Source organism: Polyergus mexicanus, unplaced genomic scaffold, assembly GCF_030449975.1.
Source record: "Polyergus mexicanus isolate NDT 795.1 unplaced genomic scaffold, iyPolMexi1.0 SCAF_14, whole genome shotgun sequence".
Lineage (NCBI taxonomy): Eukaryota > Metazoa > Arthropoda > Insecta > Hymenoptera > Formicidae > Polyergus > Polyergus mexicanus.
Genome location: NW_027223334.1, coordinates 109709 through 131496, shown reverse-complemented (window position 1 = coordinate 131496; position 21788 = coordinate 109709). Strand labels below are relative to the sequence as shown.

Sequence of the window (21788 nt, the reverse complement as noted above, 5' to 3'; positions counted from 1 at the left end):
TATATATACATTAAAATAAATATTAGTAAAAAAAATAGCATGTTTGCGTCGATTTACATTTAAAATTCAGTGCTTTAAAGCACTAAGTTGCGAAAGAGATGTATTCTCTGATAAGATACAAAATTGTTATCGTAAATGAAACATCATGTTATACTATTATGAAAATCTGAGAATTTTATTCAAATAAATAAACTCATATTAATTTAACAATGTATATCGTATATGTTTTTGTATAAAATCATAAATCAAGTTTCACCGGGGCAGTTCGAGCGAGTTCAGATAAAAATATAACGGTGTAAGATAAGGTGATATAAAAGTGAGTCGTGTGAATTTAGAAGATTTATTTATACGAAATGCGTTTATCTTTACACAAATTTTTACACAATGCTTAGGTGATTAAAATGATGTATGTAACTCGAGTACAGAGATCTAATATGTTAAGCGCTACATCTCAACTTTACTGCAAGAGTATCTTATTCTAGTGCACACTTTTTGCAAATACTAATAATGATAATGACATTATTATGTATATTAGTAATAGTGATAAGAAGATAAATAGCGAACAGAAACGTCATTTCCAAATGTCGTATAATCGAAATTATCTTGCGTGTACCTTATATTAATTTTTAGCACAACTATTGCAAATTAATTTCATACATATATAACTAAATTGAAGAGCTATCAAAAACGTAGTTTCGAGGGAAGAAAAAAAAAGAAAAAAAAAGATTACTTTTATATCCCGTGATTACAACTTGTGAAACGTGTTTTATTCATCAGAATGACAAAATTGTTAAACAATAACGCGCGCTATACAGCGCTTAATGTCTCTATATGGATAAAATATGTGTAGAGCTTGGAATGAAAGTGCTTCATCCACGATGCGATTGCAAACAGTAATGTATGTAATTAATAATATAATATTAATAATAATAATAATAATAATAATAATAATAATAATAATAATAATAGCAGTAAACGGTATGTATGCATTACGCAGCGTCCCTTAAGCACGCTCGCCGCGAATTCGCCGAGCCAACTGGATATCCTTAGGCATAATTGTGACGCGTTTTGCGTGAATCGCGCACAAGTTGGTATCTTCAAAGAGACCAACGAGATATGCCTCGGATGCTTCCTGCAGGGCGCCTATAGCGGCGCTTTGAAAACGCAGATCGGTCTTGAAGTCCTGCGCGATTTCACGTACCAAACGTTGAAAAGGTAATTTTCTGATTAGCAATTCCGTCGACTTTTGGTATCTTCTGATTTCTCGAAGAGCAACGGTACCAGGTCTGTGAAAATCGTAAAAGGCATCGTGTATAAATCGTTGCGAACGTCGAATATGAAAAGTCAAGGTAAACCCAAGCAACGCGTATTGGTTTTTCTAATATTCAATATTTCGCGATACTTTTGATAATTTATACACCTCTACGCATATAGCACATAGATATATGTATATATACCTATAACGATGCGGCTTCTTGACACCGCCGGTGGACGGTGCGCTCTTCCTGGCCGCCTTTGTAGCGAGTTGCTTGCGAGGAGCTTTTCCTCCCGTTGATTTACGGGCCGTCTGCTTAGTACGCGCCATGACTTAACCTAACACAATAAGAGATATCGATTAAATATTTTTCTCGACAATGACAGAAGAAAATTTCAATCAATCGTTAAATTCTGTTTTGGCCCTTGCACGGACTATCTTATTCTTATATTTCTTTGGTTACGTAAAATATCCTTCAATCGTTAATCAGTTTTTTAAACGACTCGACAATTAAATACAATCGATCATCGACACGCAGCACGAGACAGCGCGAGACGCATTCACGGATAGATTGGATATTGGATAGCTCGTAGCTCGGGGAGTGGGAAAAGATATTTATTGTTAGAATGGGAGATGGGGTGGTGGTAATTGTCATTGCGAGGTGGGGGAACAATCCGTTGCTATTCGCGCGATCGCGCGGAGGAAGCGCGCGTCGAGGAACGCCGCGCGTTGCGCAATGCACGAACTTTCGTTCCTCCGTGAGACGGCGAATGAAAGGAGAGGAGAGGAGAGGAGAGGAGAGGAGAGGAGAGGAGAGGAGAGGAGAGGAGAGGAGAGAAGAGGAGAGGAAAGGAAAGGAGGAAAAAAAAAAAACACCCGCGCGTTGTCAGGCGAGAAATTCCCGTCGCTTCGAGACCCAGGTACGACCTGGGGAGAGGCGTTCGGCGACGATGCTCGCGGAATCCCGCGAGAAATCGGCTCGATCGCGCGAGTTTTTCCGAGAAAAGGACGAGAAACGTCGCGTCACGCGTCGCCACCCGCGACGCCGTTCCCCGTCCGTGAACGTCAATGGCAAAATGGTGGCCGGCTCGTATAGATGGACGCGACGAATGTCGCGCGGTGGAAACTAGAGTTTTATCCCGGAAAGCGCTCGATCCTGTCCGCGATCGACGCCGTTTTCACTCGCGGGTTTCGCGACAAGCGCTCGCTCGCGCTCGTGCGCGCGCGCGCAAGCGACGCCTTCGCGGATCTCGGACTCACCACCCACCTCGAGCGGATTATCGAACACGAGCGGACGCGAATAAACTAGGTACGCTATCCCGTATCCTCGCACACTCCGATGGCAGTGGACGCTCTCCCGAGTCACGACTCTCTCGCGTCTACTTACCCTCCCCCTCTCCCCCTCATCCCTGGAAATTAAATCGTGCGAGAGGCATATAGAGCTCGCGGTGCGCCGCCGGCCAATCCGACAGCGAGCCGTCGTTCGGCCGTCGCGTCGCATTGGTCGCCGGTGCATCGAGTGCGGCGCGAGTGCCCTGTCAATCGCTCGAAATCTTACTACGATACGCTCTCTCGAGCGAGCGTACCCCACCCCCTCCCGCACCCGCGTCGCGCGCTTCTCTCTCGCGCGGAAGAACGCGAACAATTGCCGCGAACGAGAAAATTGTTCTCCCGGATAGAGGGAGGGGAAGGGGGAATTCGATCGATCGATGGACGCCGCGCAAAACTAACGAGTTTAAGAATGTAAATATCGCGCGCCGCTATCTCATCGTCATCGTCGTGATACGACGATTTCCCCAGACTCGGACAAGATCGATGCAAAGCCGAAATGCTAAACAACAAACGTCCGCGACATGTACACCCGCTTTACATCGTGCAATTGTGCGATCGTCCTCGAGCTATATATCCTTTGTTCCGAGTTCCGAGTTTCTACCTAAGCAGACGCGTATCTATAATCCCATATTTAGAACTATATACTTTTGATTTTTCACGAATAATAACGATTATATTTTATACGTAAGCAAATTGGGGGAAGAAATAACACTCTCGATTGCTTCGAGCCTGTTACAATAGTTGGACATTTTAGCGCTAAATGTAGGATGTGGCATATATGTGGCTGCTGGTCCTCGCGGGTGAGGCTTCGTCTTCGCGAACAATCTCGAACAATCACGCTCATTGATAATCGCTTTACAAATATGTACTCGAGCTAAATTACAGTCTCTGCAAAATATTAAACCCTATCCTTAGGAATTGTAGAAACAATTAGGATTTCGTTACGTTACACCAAAGAAAAATAAAGCACACACACACACACGGAAGTTACTTGGGTTGAACGCGACACGAAACCGCATATTCGCAATCGCGCGAAATAGTTTCGACACGGAGAGGAGAGGAAGTACCTATACTTACACCTCAATTATCGCGCGCCGTTATTTTGTAACCGGATAATCTTGTAATCTGGTCGATCTCGTCATTCGATTTCAATTATGCGAGAGAGAAAAAAATACGTGAATCAAAAAACGATGACGCGACGCTACTATTTACTTTACGCGGAGAAAGGCGGCTATATATGTATAACGCCTGACGTAGTATAGGACTATCCTTCTTGCTATAGCGTCGAGTATCGATCAGCGAAATCTTGAGATCGATGTCCGGCCTGTAGGAAAAAGCGCGCGCGCGCGCACGCACACACACGCAAAACATAATTTGCGCTAGATTTTTGTGCGTATGTGTGCCGTGCAATGTAAGAGATACGTGCTTATATGTGGGCGCACACATATACTATACAGCCCTCGTCGCAAGCATTCCGCGACAAATCGATAGCGTCGTGCAATATACCGCAAATGCGTTCGCTTGCACAGGCGCGAGAGTGATTGTATGCTTGTGACGTTACAGATCTCGGACATGGTATAAGAAATGTATACAAAAAGAATATATATATATATATACCCACGAGGAAATACAATTTTTTTTTTTTCATTACATCGATTAGAAAATGTATTTTACTGTATTGTTGTTACAATTATCAATAGTGCTATGTAATTATTTATTATTAATAATTAAGATAATTACAACTTATAATAACTCGACATTAAAAGAGCTGCACTGACAATAGATAACTTTTGAGGAAAGTTATCCTTCAACATAAAATTAATTTACTTGGACCAAAATATACAGAAAAAAAGGAAAAAAAAATTTTTTTTTTTTTTTTTATGGATACACATTTTTCACTATATTTTTCTCTTTCCTTTCCACCTCACACGCAACATACACACACACATTTTATACACGCACGTTTCAAGATATATCAGTGTGTAAAAAAGTATTTTTGCAAAAATGCAGCTCTTTTCTTGTCGTATCTTCAATAAGATATATGAGACATATACGACATCACATGGAGTACATTTTTAAAATTCTACACTTTTCAAAGAATGAAAAATGCGAATCGATATACATGTGTCACATATAATAATGTTATACTACGATAAACTAATAAACTTATAATAATCTTTTTCACACATACCGCGTTTTCGATAAACAGACTTATGTGTGTGTGTGTGTGTGTGTGTATATATATGTATATATATACACAGAATACATTTTCAATTGTTTTATACTCTACATTTTATGTATGAAAGTCTATATTAATAAGTATTAGCAATTTTATTTGTATGTAAAGACGTTATAAATTGGAATAAGATAATCTGCAAACTACTACAAAGCAAAGTTGATTAAAGTTCTAAAATAAAAATTGTTAACTCTTGGATTTGTCTTTTAAAGAAAAGGATACGCAAAATCTATATGCAATATTGCTATACGTTATTTTTCTATCTATCCAAATATGAAAAACTAATTAGTAGTTGTACAGTGCTTTTTTTTGTTAAAGACAAATAAATTATATTTTTCATTTTTATTTTCTTTTATCACTGTATCATGTGTTAATTGTGTTATATTTTATCGTATTATGGAATCTATTACAGACTCACTCATTATTCTCTTTCTCTAACATCTCTACTATGATTGGCAGTGTATAAACTATGGTAAATATATACGGAAGAAAGTTAATAATATAATTTTTAGATTGTTCAAAAACATAAAATGTCCAAATGATAAGAAAATGAGAAAAACTGTTGCAAACACGAGTGATTTAAGCGCGTTCACCACGAATTCGTCGCGCTAACTGAATATCTTTTGGCATGATAGTAACACGTTTGGCGTGAATGGCGCATAGATTGGTATCTTCAAACAGGCCAACCAAATAAGCTTCCGATGCTTCCTGAAGAGCTCCTATAGCGGCACTTTGGAAACGCAGATCGGTCTTGAAATCTTGAGCAATTTCACGAACCAAACGTTGAAACGGCAATTTCCTAATCAGCAATTCTGTTGACTTCTGGTATCTTCGAATTTCTCTTAGGGCTACAGTACCAGGCCTGAAAGAGACACATGGACGTAAATAGATAAGTAATTCCTACAGATATTAAAATATTTGGTTGTTTTATTTTTTACAAGGTGATAATATATAAAACATTGCATTAAATAAACGTATTAAGTTTATAAATTTGTATTGAAATATTTAGAATGTTTTTTACAATTGCCTCTCATCTTGGATGTATCGTACACACACATACGCATACACACACCAATATTTGTATCATTTTTAAAATAAATGGATTGTAATCACATTAATCAAATAAGCATACCTGTAACGATGTGGTTTCTTGACACCTCCAGTGGACGGCGCGCTTTTACGCGCTGCCTTGGTGGCGAGCTGCTTCCTGGGTGCCTTACCACCGGTCGACTTACGAGCCGTTTGCTTAGTACGAGCCATGACTGTAAATATTTACCACACTTGAGTCTTTTCTCGGCGAAAAGCTACCAGTGTCATGCGGACACAGAGAGAGAGAGAGAGAAGTAAGAGGGAAGGGGAAGAAAAGGAAAGGGTGGAACGAACAATGAGACAATATCGAAAGTGTTGAAACGACCAAACTTATTTTTCTCCAACGCGGGAATAATATATCAATAACATTCATGAAACGCGCTGGTATGAAATTGCGTTGGTTAATCTCGAGTTTGATGAGACAATCATGTATATACATACATATATATACGACGGCAATTTCCCTCCAAAAGTGAACACACACAATAAACAAAATGGCGGCGAGTCTGGATGCACTTTTCCAAGATGCCTGAGAAGTCGTGGAAAACGACAGCGACTTCTCACTCGCGTTCGATACATATTTTCACGCTCACACGGGCTATTGTTACGAATTATGTATGCATATTTAGTTGTTGATCGCAATCGTTTTCAAACGCTACGATTATCTTACCTGATTATTCGTTCTATTTAATCAGCAATGCCTTTCACAGGAAATTTGTTTGATTAGAAGCGAACCTCTCGACACGAATGTCAAACGCAAATGCACGCGAACGATAGATGACCATAGAAGACTATAGAAAACTGAGCGTCGAATGCTGTTTCACTGTTTATGAAAAAGAACGAGAGCTGCGTGCTTCTGCGCAAATAAGAGCACTCCTATTCGAATTGTGCGATTGGTCGATGCTGTAAAATATCAATTGTAATTGGTTGGAAGCACTGCGAATAGCATTGTTAGACAATGGGGGTTCGTTTAAAAATCCTACTCGCGAGATGAAGTAGAGTTTAATTGACCAATCAGGATAAGAGGATTTCTTCTTTCGATTGATCAATTAAATGCTACTCTACGGGTAGAATTTTCGCGCGAATGCAACCTGATTTCAAATTTTATATACATTTATGTGTGTTTATACGAGATGAATTTCACTTGATGCTTCACATCGTAAAGAAGCTTTGTTGCCAATTAGCGACGTGTCCGATTGGGCGTTACTCCCCATTTTCAATATCAAGGATGTTAAGTATTTTCATTCAAAACACTTTTAATATAAACAATCTTTTTTTCCTTATTTAAATTTAAAGTTTTATTTTAATATCTTAAATTGCACAATGTATATAAATTCATTTTTTTTTTTTTTTTAAAGAAATAGTTTAATATTATATATCAATAAGCAATAAGCCTATAAAAGTATAGTTTTATTACCAGAGGCAAAATTTCATTAAGTAAAATAAACAATTGTATTTTAACTTTACAATGTCAATGTTTTAATTTAGAAAGAAGAGTAAAACAATACTTTTCATTGCTTTAAATGCATTATACATAATGTTCAATCAAAAGAAATCAATTCTGCTGTTTTAGGTTTTGTATCTTCAACATCTTGCAAAGCTTCGCGGGCTGCAGCTGGAATTGGAGGAGCAGCTTGAAACGACATTGACTGTGCTGCTGGAATTTGAGCCATTCTTTGCATTGTCGATACATTAGATGCTTGAAGACCAGGTAAAGCCTGACTAGTTGCAGGTCCGCTGCCGGCAGATATTTGAATAACGCCCGAAGGTTGAGAGGAAATGGCAGCGTTGGAAACGACATGCCCTGGCATCGAGGATCCTTGATTACCAGGTAGTGTGGATGGTTGCGATCCTATTTGTGGAGGGAGACCGACCACAGTTCCAGTAGGTACGAGACTCCCTGGAGCTACTGGACCTGATGAAGGACCCATGTGACTTTGAGGTATCGGAGGTAATCCGATTTGAGTCGAGGAAGCTGCTTGCTGTGATATTTGAGATGAAACACCTTGTTGAGGTGGTCTACCTGCTGAAGATTGTCCTGGTGGCATATGTACCGAAGGACTTTGTTGGGGTCCTATCTGATGATTGCTCGGTGGCTGAAGCTGTTGAATAGACGTTGTCATTTGGGAAGGCATCTGAAAAAGCAACATTTATCAAATACTTGTGGATTCATGTAGAAGAACTTACAAAGATGTTTGTAAAAATTTATAAACTTACTATTCCTGGGCCTGGTATAGACACACAACTTATATTCTCCTGTCCTTGGATGGATGGGTCTGACGATTGTTGATCCGGATTAGGAAGCGATGTTATCATATGCACCGGCAATGTATTCATCGACGGCATGTTATAACCCTGCATAGGATATTGACTCATGGATGGTTGCCCATACATATAAACTCCTTGATTCGTAGGTGACATAGGATTATAATTAGCTCCAGGAGTCGGATAATGGACATGACGAACAGGTGAACCTTGAGAAGGTCCCATAAAATCTGAAACTGCTTGATAACCTCCTGTAAAAATAGAATAGATATCATCTCAATGAAAATAAAGATAGAGACCCGAAAATTTTAAATAAAATTACAAACTGCGCCTAAATTACCCATTATATATTGCTGTTTCTGTTGCTCTTGACGCATTTGCATTTCTCTCTCTTGTTCTTGAATCTTTCGTAAAGCTAATTGGCGTTGATACTGTAAGTATTCTTGCTTCTTTTTTCGCATGATTGCCAGTTTTTGTGCCATTAGCATTTGCCGCTGTCTTTCAGCTTCCTCCGCTCTCCTCCGTAACTTTTCCTTATGTTCTTCTCGAAGTGCATCTAAAGCAGCTCTAGCATCCTTCATCTGAGTTAATTTATCTTGCAAGCCTTCGTAATACACTCTATTATCATCCTGCTCTTGGATATATCTTAGTAATCTACAAAAAAAAAAAAAAAAACATGTGTTTTGTTTTATCTATTTTATATAACATCCACATATACTCATATATGCACACATACAAACATACATTTGACAAAATGCCAAAAATAAAAATAATAGATTTATTGAACATACCTGGAATGCATAGCTGTTATATTCATGAATAAAGTTTGAACTGAACTATCATTAGCGATTGATCTTCCCCTCGAGGAATTACTTTTCATCCTATTTACGAAAATTTCGACCTGAGATCTCAGACCACCTACAAATTCTTCCATTTGAGTATCAATCTCGCCATTCTCCTGTTTTACAAGTACGACTCTTTGAGGCATAGGACTGCTTATATTTGGCGCGGATGGACTAGTCACATCTACTCTTGATCCATGCTCTTCGTTTACAGTTTGTCTTTGCTCCCAATATTTGCGATTTAGATATTTAGCAAGCTCAGGTTCAATCTCATCGTCATCTTGTATCCGTGATGGACTAGGACCCTAATGAAAAAAAAAAAAAAAATAATAAAAAAATAAAAAAAAAATCTTTATATGTAATTTTTGTAAAATTAAATGGATCGGATATATACTAATATTTGAATCTCGCGTACGCGGAAAAACTATATAATTTCAAAAAATACTAAAATAATATTACTATTTTAGCAATCTAATTCATAATAAAATGTAGATTAGTGATAATGATTTTACACAATAAAAGATGCTTTAAATAAGAGTTATAGAAGACTAACCGGCGACAGTGGTGGTGAATATGTTGTTCTAGATATAGGAGCAGGATTAGATTTTAAAGCACTTGTAGCACGTTTCTTCTCTTTTTCTTTCTGTTCAGCTTCACTTTGACTCAAAGCTATTGCTAGATTCAATTCTTCTTCTTCCCGCAATTCTTCTTCCGTTTTTCTAACTGGAACCTAAAGATATAAAAAGTAGTATGTATATATATAAAACACTTAGGAAACTAATTTATTAATATCTAATATTAATATCTAATATTATTGCAAAGAGTTATCTCAGAAATCAAATTAAAGTTTCAATAGAAGTTTCTTCTCCTTGAATTCAATATTTCTATGATAATGAAATAATACAATTGTATAATTGTATAATGCAATAATTATTATTGTATAATTATATTATGATTATATTATGATTATAAATCATAATGCAATTTGCAATTGTATAATATACATTTATCATTTTCAATATTACTTTGAATCATCATATATAAATCATTATTTTAAATAAAGAATAAGAATACCTGGGACACTGAGGAAGCCATGTTTGACTAATAATTTGATTATATAAATGAATACTCTTAAAGTTGAATATATATAGAATTGAATATAGTACAATAGATGATACAACTCAAAAAGACTGGTGTATAATTTAATTGCAAGTTATTTAAAGATTGAATGTAATTAGTTTTTTTTACTATATATTTTCAATATATTATTATATGCCCTAAAAAGTTATTTTTATATTATTCAGTATCAATAAAACACGAATATATACATACTTGTTGCTGCTGAGCCAAAGTGCTTTTGAGATATTCTGCTGGAAGATCTGTCTCTTTATTTTGTGTTGCAGATGGTCTGGAAAAAGACTATAGTTTCAAAAATATCTTTACATAATATAAGGTACAGATGCATGAAATGCAAATTTCACTAACTTGTTAACTTGTTCGTAACAGGCTTCGCAAACTCGTACTTCTTTTTCAATCCCAAATTTTGGTAGAGTAGAAACTTTGCTGGAGCATTGACCGCAAAAGACTTGACCACATGCTCTACAGTGATGTTTTCGTTGAACCATGCTGAAAGTAACGCGACACCGATGACATACTTCACCATCTGCCCATGCAGGTGCAGTATCTGCTCTAAACATAGCGTCACTTTCTTTTAAAGCAGGAAATTGATATCCTTCGGCTTTCATTATATTTACAGTATCCTGCAATTGTAAAGAGATACAAAGAAATAGGCACATAATAAAATTATATATTGATAATAAAAATTTTAACAAACTATAATCATCTACCTGGACTGTTCTATATTTGGGACTATGACGAAATGCATGGGCCCAAGCTTGTATTAACTCTAAAGTTTTCAATCTAACATTTTCATGCGGAGAACTCTTGACTAATTCTTTTAGTTGTTCCATATATTGTTTGGTAGCAATCTCATCATGAATCAGTGTTCCGCAATTTTTTACACAAGATTCCAGTACCTGTGTGTATGTGATTAGGGCATTAATAAATGAAAATAATAAATACAATATTTTTCTCTCTTATACTATGATATTAAATTACAACTTACCAATAAAGCATATAGCGCTACATGTGGATTAGGGTTTATTATTTTCTTTCTTATGGCAGCAAGTGCAGTTTTTGGCCTAAAAATGAAAAATGCTTAAAAACAAATATAACAATATAATACAAGAATAATATATCTCTGATACAATTTTTTCTTTCTCGAGTAACGCGGAATTAAATTGACAATACATATGTTGTTGTTCAATATTATATTCTAATCATTGGCAAAAAATGCAAGTGTACTTTTTACAAGAATTATGCTTACTGAACATCGCTTTGACGTATAAGGTCACAAATTTGTAATATTGTAGGCCAATCTGGTTCTAACTGCAGATGGCTCGTTGCCTTATCTGCGAAAGATTAACAATGGACTTAGAGAAAGCTCCGACATTTTGGACGAATTTTAAACTCAAGAAACTCACCTAACAATTTATCAAAATTTGCTGAACTGCGAAACATTCTATTATTTTGATAAAACTCACGTTTCTGTCCTTTCTTGAAGTTTTATCGCGTATAGTCACGCAATAATTACAATCGGGCTAGCAGTGGTTGCAGTGTGATTTTGACAATTGTTCACTTAGCATTCAATCTCTTCCTTCTCCTGATATTTGCGCGATATAAGATATGAGTCACAATATCTAGTAGGATCGCGTTCAAAAATCTTACCCAGAAAAATAGTCCATTCAATGGACCAATGAGAACAAAAGGAGCAAAGAGATTTCTTTATTCTAATTGGTCAATTCAATGATACTCTACCCCATAGATAGGATTTTCGAACGCACTCATAAAGTAGATATGAATCGATTGTGCGATGAATGATCGATTAATCGAGTATTGAAAATTGTCGATTTTAACCAACTTTATTCCAAATCTCGTAGCAAAACTTGAAACTTTGGCACGCGCTTGCAACTTTGTGAGAAAGAAAAGTAAAAAGTAGTGAGTACAGTAAAATCTTGTTGTATTATAATCTTGTGCACTTTATAAATTAGTTGAACGGTCGTAAAGTGACGTGTTTTTTCTTTCAAATTATATATTGTTCTCTCACTATTCGCCGCATAATTCACGCGAGAGAGCATAGGTTACAAAGACGGAGCGCGCGTATATATATATATATATATATATATATATATATATAACGCGAATATTTCTTAAATTTTTTATTAATATTAATGTATTTTCTCTATTAATATTTTTAATGTTAATTATTAGTTATTTCAAATTTGTGAAAATTGCGCGCATAATTAACTGCAGTTTCACGAGTGAGTGCAACATATATAAGTACAATATATATGTAAGTGTGACCTGAGCTCTATCGATGTGAACGGAGAAGGAAATTCGAATCCACAAGGCATTGACGATGTCGACGAAGCGACTTTGAATTGGGTAACTTTATACTTATGTATATTATTTATTATATATAATAATATATAATTTTTTAAAATATTGAGTATATATTTGGACGGTGCTATAATTTTAATTTTGTATTTGTATATACAGATCCATGTAATTTCAACATAATTTCAAAACATAGTCAACTTTTTGTTGTTGTGCATCGACCGGTGAGTGAGAAATTTTTATTTTATTTTGAAGTATATAATAGTCTATGAAAATTGTTCTTTTTATATATTATTAGTGGCATATCAAAACGCAAATATACATATGTATATGCATACATATAGTAAAAGTGAAGAGATTAGACAGATTTAAAATTTTAAGTTGAAAATTAAAAGTATACATAGAAAATGTGTTTAATGACAGGAAAAATAAGATATATATTATATATCTCGATTCTTTCAATTTTTTATTAATACGAATTTTGCATAGAGATCGAATATAAACATGCAAAGTTATACAATTAAAATTAGACAAGTATTAATTACGCTAATCATATACCATATATTATAAATCATATATCATAAGTTTACTCTAATCATAATAAATACATTAAAATACTCATGAAAAAGCATTGGTTTTTCATAAGAAACGTTTAAAGATTTGTACAAAATGTATACGTGTATACTCTGCATGTAAATTTTTTTATAGAACGTCTTAAAAAATTTACTATTTATTTTTGCTAATACTATATTCTTTTTCACGCACATGTATTACATATGAAACATGAAATTTGGCAGCTTAAATGTAAAAAGTATTACTATATTATGTGAATATATATATAGTTAGAATACTGACAATGAGTACGAGTATCGCAACCATCCCTACACAGTATAATTAATTGCACAAGAAGTAATATTGTACATACATTGAGCAACATAATTTCATAAAAATTAGAGATTATTTACTTTTATACGTTATATCTCTTATACATATATGTTTTTGTTTTGCCTAATGTAATGATAATTTAAATTTTATAATCTAAAATAAAATATATAGCATAGTAAATAAGAGAATAAAAATAAATAAACTCTAATTCTAATAAAAATATATTTTTCCAGCCGAGATTCATTGCAAAGTCGATGCCTATCCGGTGATAATCATTAATATATTCACTTTTTCATAATCGTCTAAACTAATCAAGATTGCGTAATGGCAGTTTAATTATTATTAATTTTCAAGACGACTGCCAAAGATCTCTTATTAAATTTCTGATCAAGATCTTTCGTAGCCATGTTGTTAAATGTTTTGTAAAATATTATAAATTAAGGTAATATACATATATGTATTGCACTAGTAAAAATAATTCTTTGTATTAAAATAAATAAAATTTTAGTAAAGTTTCGCAAGAATTTTATAAATGTTTTTTTGTGATTGATAAATAAGAAAGATAAATGAACATCGTGGATATTGTAGATATTGAAATTGAAAGTTATACATTTAAATATCTTGGAGCATTCTAGCACTTATTTTTAACAATTTATTTGCACTAATATAATTTTGCTAATTCTTACAATACTCAATTATTTAAGATCTTCATTAAGAATAATTATTATATTAACCTGAGAATTTATTGTATATTGTCTATTGACATTTATGGTGAAATCTCTCATATATGTATAATAGAAATTTAGAAAAGGGATTATCGAGCAATTCATGAGAAACGTAACATTCTGGCGGAAAGATTAGTGTCTTCCGTTGGTATTTGCCATCGATTGTTCCAATCGGTTTTGTTTCTGTTTGCCAAATGCAAACACATTGGAAGACGCGTCACGCGTTCGCATCTTCTGGAAATCGACCAATAAATAAAGTTCTCGGGACATTTATAGAAGTATCCTTGTAAATTGTTCCGAATGTCGCGTTTACACTTGTAAAAATTATCACTGCAACCTTGTTGATAAGGGAAATGTCCTTCTTCCGGACAAAGCCGATTTGACGATACTTTTACCTAATATGAAAGAAAGCATATTGTAATATATCTTTACCGCATTATTTTCATTATAAATTTATTATTTAATTAGAATTACTTACGGGAGATAAAGCATTATTTTCCAGTCTTCTATATAATCTGACGCTTGCTTTGGCGCCTGTACATGGGTCACTGCTTCTATCTTCAGGTAGACACTGAATCTTTTTCTCATCAAATATAGTATTCTCAGGACAACTCAATACGAGGATCTTAATTTCCATATTTCCCTCGGAAGTACATTGATAGAATAAATTGCAATATTTTGGATGCCTTCGGAAGCCAGTAGGACAAACTAGAGCTATTTGATCATCGGTCAAATTGCCTATAGCACAAGGTGTCGCAGATGCTGGTTCCGCCGTTGTCAGTTCTGATAATTCAGTCGTTGATTGTTCCTGAGATTCCGTTGTAGACTGTTCTTGAGATTCTATCGTTGACTGCTCCTGCGATTCGGTCGTTGATTGCTCTTGACCTTCCGTATTAGATGATTCTGTCGTCAAATGCTCCTGCGATTCAGTCGTCAATTGCTCCTGCGATTCAGTCGTCGATTGTTCCTGGGATTCCGTTGTGGATTCTTGAAATTCGGTCGTAGGCTTTTCAAACTCCGTTGATCCCGTGGAATCAGAAGCTTCTGTTCGTTCAGTGCTAGAATCGATAGCATTTTCTGTGATGCTAGTAATTGATTCAACAGTGGACTCTGTCATGTTCTCGGTATTTTCTGACATTTCCACAGTCGTGGATTCTATGCCAGAAGTGATAGTGCTTCCTGCTAAAGTAGTAGTTATCGTAGACGATGTCGTTGTACTAGATATAATTGTGCTTTCTTCTGTTTGTTGAGTTGTACTCTGTATAGTAGTAGTAGTTATCGTTGATATGGATTGTTCTGACGTTTCAGACTCGGTTGTGGATTCCACGTTAACATTGCTTAAAGTCGTACTTCCAGTCGTACAATCTCTCGCAGGATAAACAGATTCAGGGTAATTGCATACGCTGATGCTAGGATCAAATATGGTGCCTGGTGGACAATCAAAATGATACACGTTGAAACCATTACCATTATCGACGCAACGATAGAACTTATCACATCGAACTGGATGCGGATAGAAACCTTCTTTGTTGCATACTATCGTATTATTTGGCTTTTGAGTTGTGCAATCTGATATATGTGACTCGGTAGATGAAGATGATTCTTCGCTTGATTCGGAACTAGATTGTTCGGATGAAGACTCGGATGAATTTTCCGTGCTAGAGCTTCCAGACGTTTGAATTTCTTCTGGTTTTCCTGAAACGGGTTTTTCGCCGACGCTAGTGATTGTTGTTGACGAAGCTTCTGTTTTATCTCCTTCCGGCATAGACGATTCCATAGATGTTTCTGGAATACTGACAACTGTAGTGGAAATTGGAATTGCGGATGACGAGGTAGTCGCAGTGATTTGACTAGAGGCAGTACTTGTAGAATTGTTCGTGATAAGAGATCCAGATACGGGATTAGAAGTACTGGATGTCGAACCTTGATCGATCTCGTTATTTTCCATTGAACATGAAGCTACTTGTTCAATATAATTGCATGTTTGTACAGATTGATCCCATGCTGTGCCTGGACCACATTCAAACTCATACTTTTGATATCCAGATTGGCCTTGTACACAACGATAGAATTTTTTGCAATTAGAAGGATCCGATAAGAAACCTTCTTCAGTACATTCGTATTTTCCAGTTTGAGGCGAAGAGATAGTGGACGATGTAGAACTTGGTAAAGTACTCGTTATAGGTCTTGTATCTACAGACGTACTAATACTGGATGGCAAATATGAAACAGATTCGGACGTGGATTCAGACGTTGCGTCTGTAATTGCAGTACTCGAAGGTGGTAAATAAGATATAGAAGTGGTCGTTTGAGTTACGGGAGGTAGATTAGATATGGATTCATTAACTTGCATTGTTGAAGATGGATATGTACTACTAACGGGTGGCAAATAAGAAATTGATGTAGTTTGGGACGGTTCAATAGGTTCGTCCGTAATACTTTCAGCCTGCTGAGTCGAAGGTATCTCCGGTTTTGAAGATATTGGTGAAATAGTAGAACTTTCTGGGGCTTGCACAGGCGGCAATTTACTCGTGTCTGGCCTGTCGGTGCTATCTACTTCGTTTAGCGATGTATCGGGTTCGTTCGTAATTGTATCGCCTGTATGGTTGCAATGTGGTACGGCGTAAACGTGGTTACAACTTTGAATAGATGAATCCCAGACAGTTCCAACGCCGCATTGAAATTCGTATTTTGTAAAAGACTTGCCATCACTGACGCATCGATAAAACTTGCGACAATCATTTGGATGAGCGAAAAAGCCTTCTTTTGTACAACGATCTGAAACAAGATTTTATATATTTTTCATATATTTGCTTATATTTAATTGTATCGTGCTAACAATATTTCGAGTTATTGTACCTGTCGATAATTGATGGTCAGGGGAGCTTGGTGAGTCCGAAGTTTCAGAGGTTCCAGGAGAACATGACGTTCCTGGAGAACCTGATGTTTCTGGATAACTCGAAGAGTTTGGACTGTTCGGAAAACCCGGAGTTCCTGGGATTCCAGGAGAACCTGGAATGCCTGGAGAACCTGGTGTACCTGGAGAACCTGGACTGCCTGGAGAACCTGGACTGCCTGGAGAACCTGGACTGCCTGGAGAACCTGGACTGCCTGGAGAACCTGGACTTCCTGGAGAACCAGGACTGCCTGGAAAACCTGGTGTACCCGGAGAACCTGGACTGCCTGGAGAACCTGGACTGCCTGGAGAACCAGGACTGCCTGGAGAACCTGAACTTTCTGGAGAACCAGGACTGCCTGGAAAACCTGGTGTACCCGGAGAACCTGGACTGCCTGGAGAACCTGGACTGCCTGGAGAACCAGGACTGCCTGGAAAACCTGGTGTACCCGGAGAACCTGGTGTACCCGGAGTACCTGGACTGCCTGGAGAACCTGGACTGCCTGGAGAACCTGGAGAACCCTGAGAACTTGAAATGCCTGGAGAACCTGGTGTACCCGGAGAACCTGGGGTGCCTGGAGAACCTGGTATACCTGGATAACCCGGCAAATCTGAGCTACTTGGAGTGCTTGGTGTTTCTGACAATTCTGAAGTTTCAGGAGAATTTGGCAAGTCTGGAGAATTTGTTGTTTCTGGAAAATTTGGATTGCTTGGAAAGCCCGGAGCTTCTGGGGTTCCAGAAGAACCTGTAGAACCTGGAGCACCTGGTGTCCCTGGATAGCCCGGAAAATTTGCGCCATCCGAAGTGCCTGGAGAACTTGGTATTCCTGGATAGCCTGGAGAACCTGGTTGTCCCGGTTGACCATTTGGATTTCCAGCTTGTCCCAATTGTCCTGGTTCTCCTGGCTGATTATTAAGGTCTCCAGCTTGTCCTGGTCGATCAGACTGATTTATACTGCCAATATTATCATTCCCTTGTCCGCCATTATCTCCCATATCTCCATGCCATTGTCCATCATTATTGACATTGCTTTCACCTTCCAAGCTTTGCCTGCAATTTCTTTTCGTAACAGCCCAGGCATGATTGCACCCTTGAATTTCTGGATCCCAAACAGTTCCTAAACCGCATGTAAAATCATACTTTTTAAACTTTCCATAACCATCATCTACGCATCTATAAAATTTTCTACAGTCGCAGGTATCGGCTAGAAATTCTTCTTGTGTACATTCCAGTTCGTTTTTACAATTATTTTCTGGTTGGTCTGTGGTTGGTCGACTTGTTAGCGGTGATTGCGCTGTTTCCGGTTTCCTAGTTGTCGCTTGAGTCGTAATTGTAGGTTGTGGCGTAGTCATTGGAGATTGTGTCGTGGTTTGTTGCGACCGCGTGGTTGTTCTTACTGTTGTTGTCCATATGGGAGCAGGATTTTCCGGAGGATTGTGTATATTCGAATCAAGTTCATTTTCAGATCCAGCGCATTCAGGACGACCGCTATCTCCCGGATGCGTGCAAATATCTCCTTTATTTTTTGAAAATACAGTGCCTACTCCACATTCGAATCTAAAGATCGTCAGTGGGTTGTCGTTGCCCCAATCCACGCATCTATAGTAAACCCTGCAGTCATGCGGATCAGCATGGTAACCTTCTTCTGTACATTTGAAGCGAGTATTACTCTGTTTGTACTGATTATGGTTATAGTCATAATAATCTGCAATTTAATACAAATAGTAATATAATATTTGATATTATTTATATATATAAAATCAATTTAATTATATTATTCCTAAAGTAAAGTTTTTCGTGCTAAATGATTGCAAAAAGATATTCTTCTAATCATTTGCATCGAAAACTAATTAAAATTTACTTTGCATTATTCCAGCAAGTTAGATAGATATAAAGATTAAAAAACATAGAGAGAAATAAAATTGTTGATTTGACAGGCATAATCAATTTTGTTTTTTTGTGGATCGTAAATTTTTTAATTTTACGCAAAAGCAAGAGTATTTTTTCTCCATTTAATTTCTTAAGATATTACACATTATATATATATATATATATATATATATATATATATATATATAGAGAGAGAGAGAGAGAGAGAGAGAGAGAGAGAAAGTTGTTAACTCGACTAAATACGTTACTTTTTTTCTCAATATATATATGTATATAGAATATAAACTTTTATCTCTCTTTTACACATACACAATAATCTTGATTTGCGATACTGAATTAAGTAGTTCTTACCAGCTTTTGTCAGTCTTGTTACGATCAGCGTCGCTAAAACGTTCAGTATCACTGAAGCTTTCCACATCTTTCGCTTTCAATTTTATCTGTAAATGTAAACATGATATTTATAACAACCATTATTCTGATAATAACATGATTAATAATTATTTCCTGAAATGAGTAAATTGTTGAACAGTGTATAGAAATTATTTTCAATATTACACTTTCGATACTGTATTAAAATAAAAGACATGGAATATAGAGTTTTATTACGTTAATAAAATAAAGTTAACAAATTTTATTATACACTATATATATATAGTCAACAACATGTGTAACAACATTCTTTACATATAAATAGATTTATATATTTGATATTAATATGACATTTTTATGAAGTTTATTAACAATTAACTTTAACAGATAGGACTAATAAATTTCTACATAATATGCAAGCACAAAATTTCTTTGGCTCTAACAATATTTAGATAGATTATTGCAAATTGTGTTTTGATATCATTCGAATCAGGCATTTGCATCTTCGTAAGCTTCCGATATACATAACCGATACTGTATATAATCATATCGAATTCCTACGGATAACCCACATTGTAAAACAATACGTTTTAGTTAAAGCTATTTCCTGCGTTGAATAAAACATTTTCTGGTGCGATTTTGTTAGGCTTTTTTAATCATCTTCGGAATACTAATCGCGCAGGAATGTTTCACATGGTTGTTGTTTTCGATAAGTGTATAAAAGAGTATACATTTTTTTTGCGTGATAAACATCGATATTAGTAAATGCAAAACTAATAATAAGGGGAAAACAAATTTTAATAATATTAATAAACTTAGTTTTATGCAACATTTACTCTCTTTCTCTAATAAAGATTAAAAAAAAAATATAAAAAAAATTTTAAAAAAGTTAAATAAATATTGGTTTATTTAAAAATAAAGTTTTTATATGCTGTTTTTTTTTGTCTGTCAGTCTCTCTTTCTCTCTCTCTCTCTCCCTCCCTTTCTCCATGTAAAGATTGCTGACGCTTTTTTGCCCTTCAATGAAGGGCCGTATTTTTTGCAACATTAATATAATGGCACACTTTTTAACATAATATTTTAGCTTATTGCTATTATCATTACATTCGCGTTAACCCTTTACAATTTATCTTTCTTATTTGTGCGAGAGATTTATGTTACACAAAATTTCACGTATAAATATCGCGAAATATCGCCAAACATTTTGTTACACGACGTGCATAAGGCGTAATGATGAAGGGTCGTCCGGTGTTTACTATCAAGTGTAAACGGATACTCTAAACGTGGATATTAATGCCAGACGATTCGAAGATGCGCTCAAGTAATGACGGGCTGTTAAGGGGGTAACGTGACTTATTTATAAACCGATTCAGACAGGTCTACCACCTGCTGCTGTTACTTCGAGGAATAAAGCAAACGAACCCACAGCAGCCTCGAATGCATTCCAAGGACAACATGCTCACCGTATCTCGCGGTTTGTCGTGCAATTAACTTGCCCTTCGTCGACTAGCAAAAATCGATATCGCTGAATTAACGGGCTTGTTTTCCCTCTTCTTCGAACGCGTTAATAAATAGCTGGGGGAGAATTCACATTACATGTCGAAAGTTTTACGATTTCAGAAGCATTTATGTATACTGAAAAATATTTATTTAATCTTTGTGCGCATGCATTATATCGCAACAACGTCATAGTAAAACACTCGATCATTTTTGATCATGTAAAGTAACGTGGGGCTAATTGGCTTTCTAATTTCGCTGACGCTCGCGTAATAATCACGAGACATGATGAAATTTTGTGGTAAAATTTATCCGATACCTTTACAGAACGAACATATGCTCATGTATTGCGCGATATATTATATGTATATAAATGAAACATTATTAAAATAGTTGATTGTAAATTTTGCATTTAATAAAGTTTAAAATATATTAAGGTTTTCGAAGAGCTACATCTTCAAATTACAAAATGTGGATATCCGTGCGATTACGTCAGGGATATTTTTTTAAAGCAATGTTTGGTCCGGATAACTGTACACGCGAAATGAAGCTAATGGCCTCGAATTTAAAAGTGATCATGGGAGTCCTCGATACGGTGACGGTTGTTTATCGCATGGAACACGTTTCAAAGAAATTGAAATTTATTGAAATATTGGAATTCTCAACCTTGTCGTCAAATATCGCTGATAACGGTATAATAACGGAAAATTAACCGGTAATAGAGAAGTTTGTATTTCCCGATTCTTGAGTTTTTTTATATCTTTTGCGCGGTCGAGGATCTGAATCACTTTATTCATCACCATCATTTTTCTATGGCTAGCAAAGAATAAAAATGAAGTATGTGTGTTTATACGCTTATCTTTTCTTTTGTTTGAAATGTAAGAACTTGGAAGATATACACACATACATTAATAATAACCATATAAAAGATCTGCAATGAAAAATTGGTTCCAAATTTATTGAATAAATTTCATTAAAAAAAAAAGAAAAAAAAAACCCCTGATGAAGAAAAGGGTAACATCTCAGACTTCAGACGATGCGAATCGGTAC

The 21788-nt window shown here is 36.0% G+C and overlaps 4 protein-coding genes and 1 long non-coding RNA gene across 11 annotated transcripts in view; 1 reads left to right on the top strand and 4 right to left on the bottom strand.

The window, feature by feature from the left end:
- Window positions 1-326: 326 nt before the first annotated feature.
- On the bottom strand, window positions 327-3797 carry LOC138939592 (histone H3.3A). Of its 4 annotated transcripts, none has more exons than XM_070307503.1 (3): window positions 3665-3797; window positions 1458-1593; window positions 327-1286 (listed from the first exon to the last, which is right to left on the bottom strand). In XM_070307503.1, the coding sequence occupies exons 2-3, from the start codon at window positions 1583-1585 to the stop codon at window positions 1004-1006; spliced, it is 411 nt and encodes a 136-aa protein (XP_070163604.1). In that variant the 5' UTR covers window positions 1586-1593; window positions 3665-3797; the 3' UTR covers window positions 327-1003. The 4 variants fall into 4 exon arrangements, with proteins under 4 accessions (XP_070163604.1, XP_070163605.1, XP_070163602.1 ...); XM_070307504.1 differs by lacking the exon at window positions 3665-3797 and adding an exon at window positions 2643-2794; XM_070307501.1 differs by lacking the exon at window positions 3665-3797 and adding an exon at window positions 2523-2630.
- Window positions 3798-4220: 423 nt separating this feature from the next.
- LOC138939594 (histone H3.3A) lies at window positions 4221-6723 on the bottom strand. The gene is made up of 3 exons (XM_070307505.1): window positions 6583-6723; window positions 5956-6085; window positions 4221-5685 (listed from the first exon to the last, which is right to left on the bottom strand). Exons 2-3 carry the CDS (start codon window positions 6081-6083, stop codon window positions 5403-5405), a joined length of 411 nt encoding a protein of 136 aa, XP_070163606.1. The 5' UTR covers window positions 6084-6085; window positions 6583-6723; the 3' UTR covers window positions 4221-5402.
- A 578-nt stretch (window positions 6724-7301) lies between these two features.
- Hrs (Hepatocyte growth factor regulated tyrosine kinase substrate) lies at window positions 7302-11747 on the bottom strand. 4 transcript variants are annotated; one of them, XM_070307199.1, is made up of 12 exons: window positions 11563-11747; window positions 11406-11490; window positions 11145-11220; window positions 10867-11055; window positions 10505-10779; window positions 10352-10427; window positions 10094-10120; window positions 9573-9749; window positions 8969-9324; window positions 8518-8831; window positions 8130-8428; window positions 7302-8047 (listed from the first exon to the last, which is right to left on the bottom strand). In XM_070307199.1, the coding sequence occupies exons 1-12, from the start codon at window positions 11597-11599 to the stop codon at window positions 7454-7456; spliced, it is 2505 nt and encodes an 834-aa protein (XP_070163300.1). In that variant the 5' UTR covers window positions 11600-11747; the 3' UTR covers window positions 7302-7453. The 4 variants fall into 4 exon arrangements, with proteins under 4 accessions (XP_070163300.1, XP_070163302.1, XP_070163301.1 ...); XM_070307201.1 differs by having other exon boundaries at window positions 11623-11630; XM_070307200.1 differs by lacking the exon at window positions 10094-10120 and having other exon boundaries at window positions 7303-8047.
- Window positions 11748-12018: 271 nt separating this feature from the next.
- The window catches only part of LOC138939365 (uncharacterized), a 23761-nt gene continuing 13991 nt past the window's right edge, over window positions 12019-21788 (top strand). Inside the window, exons 1-2 of the long non-coding RNA XR_011447832.1 lie at window positions 12019-12076; window positions 12638-12699. This is a non-coding gene — a long non-coding RNA (uncharacterized lncRNA). The remainder of the gene's footprint in view (window positions 12077-12637; window positions 12700-21788) is intronic.
- Window positions 14105-19290, bottom strand: LOC138939371 (uncharacterized). Its single transcript, XM_070307075.1, has 4 exons — window positions 19224-19290; window positions 16945-18687; window positions 14564-16863; window positions 14105-14480 (listed from the first exon to the last, which is right to left on the bottom strand). The coding sequence occupies exons 1-4, from the start codon at window positions 19288-19290 to the stop codon at window positions 14187-14189; spliced, it is 4404 nt and encodes a 1467-aa protein (XP_070163176.1). The 3' UTR covers window positions 14105-14186.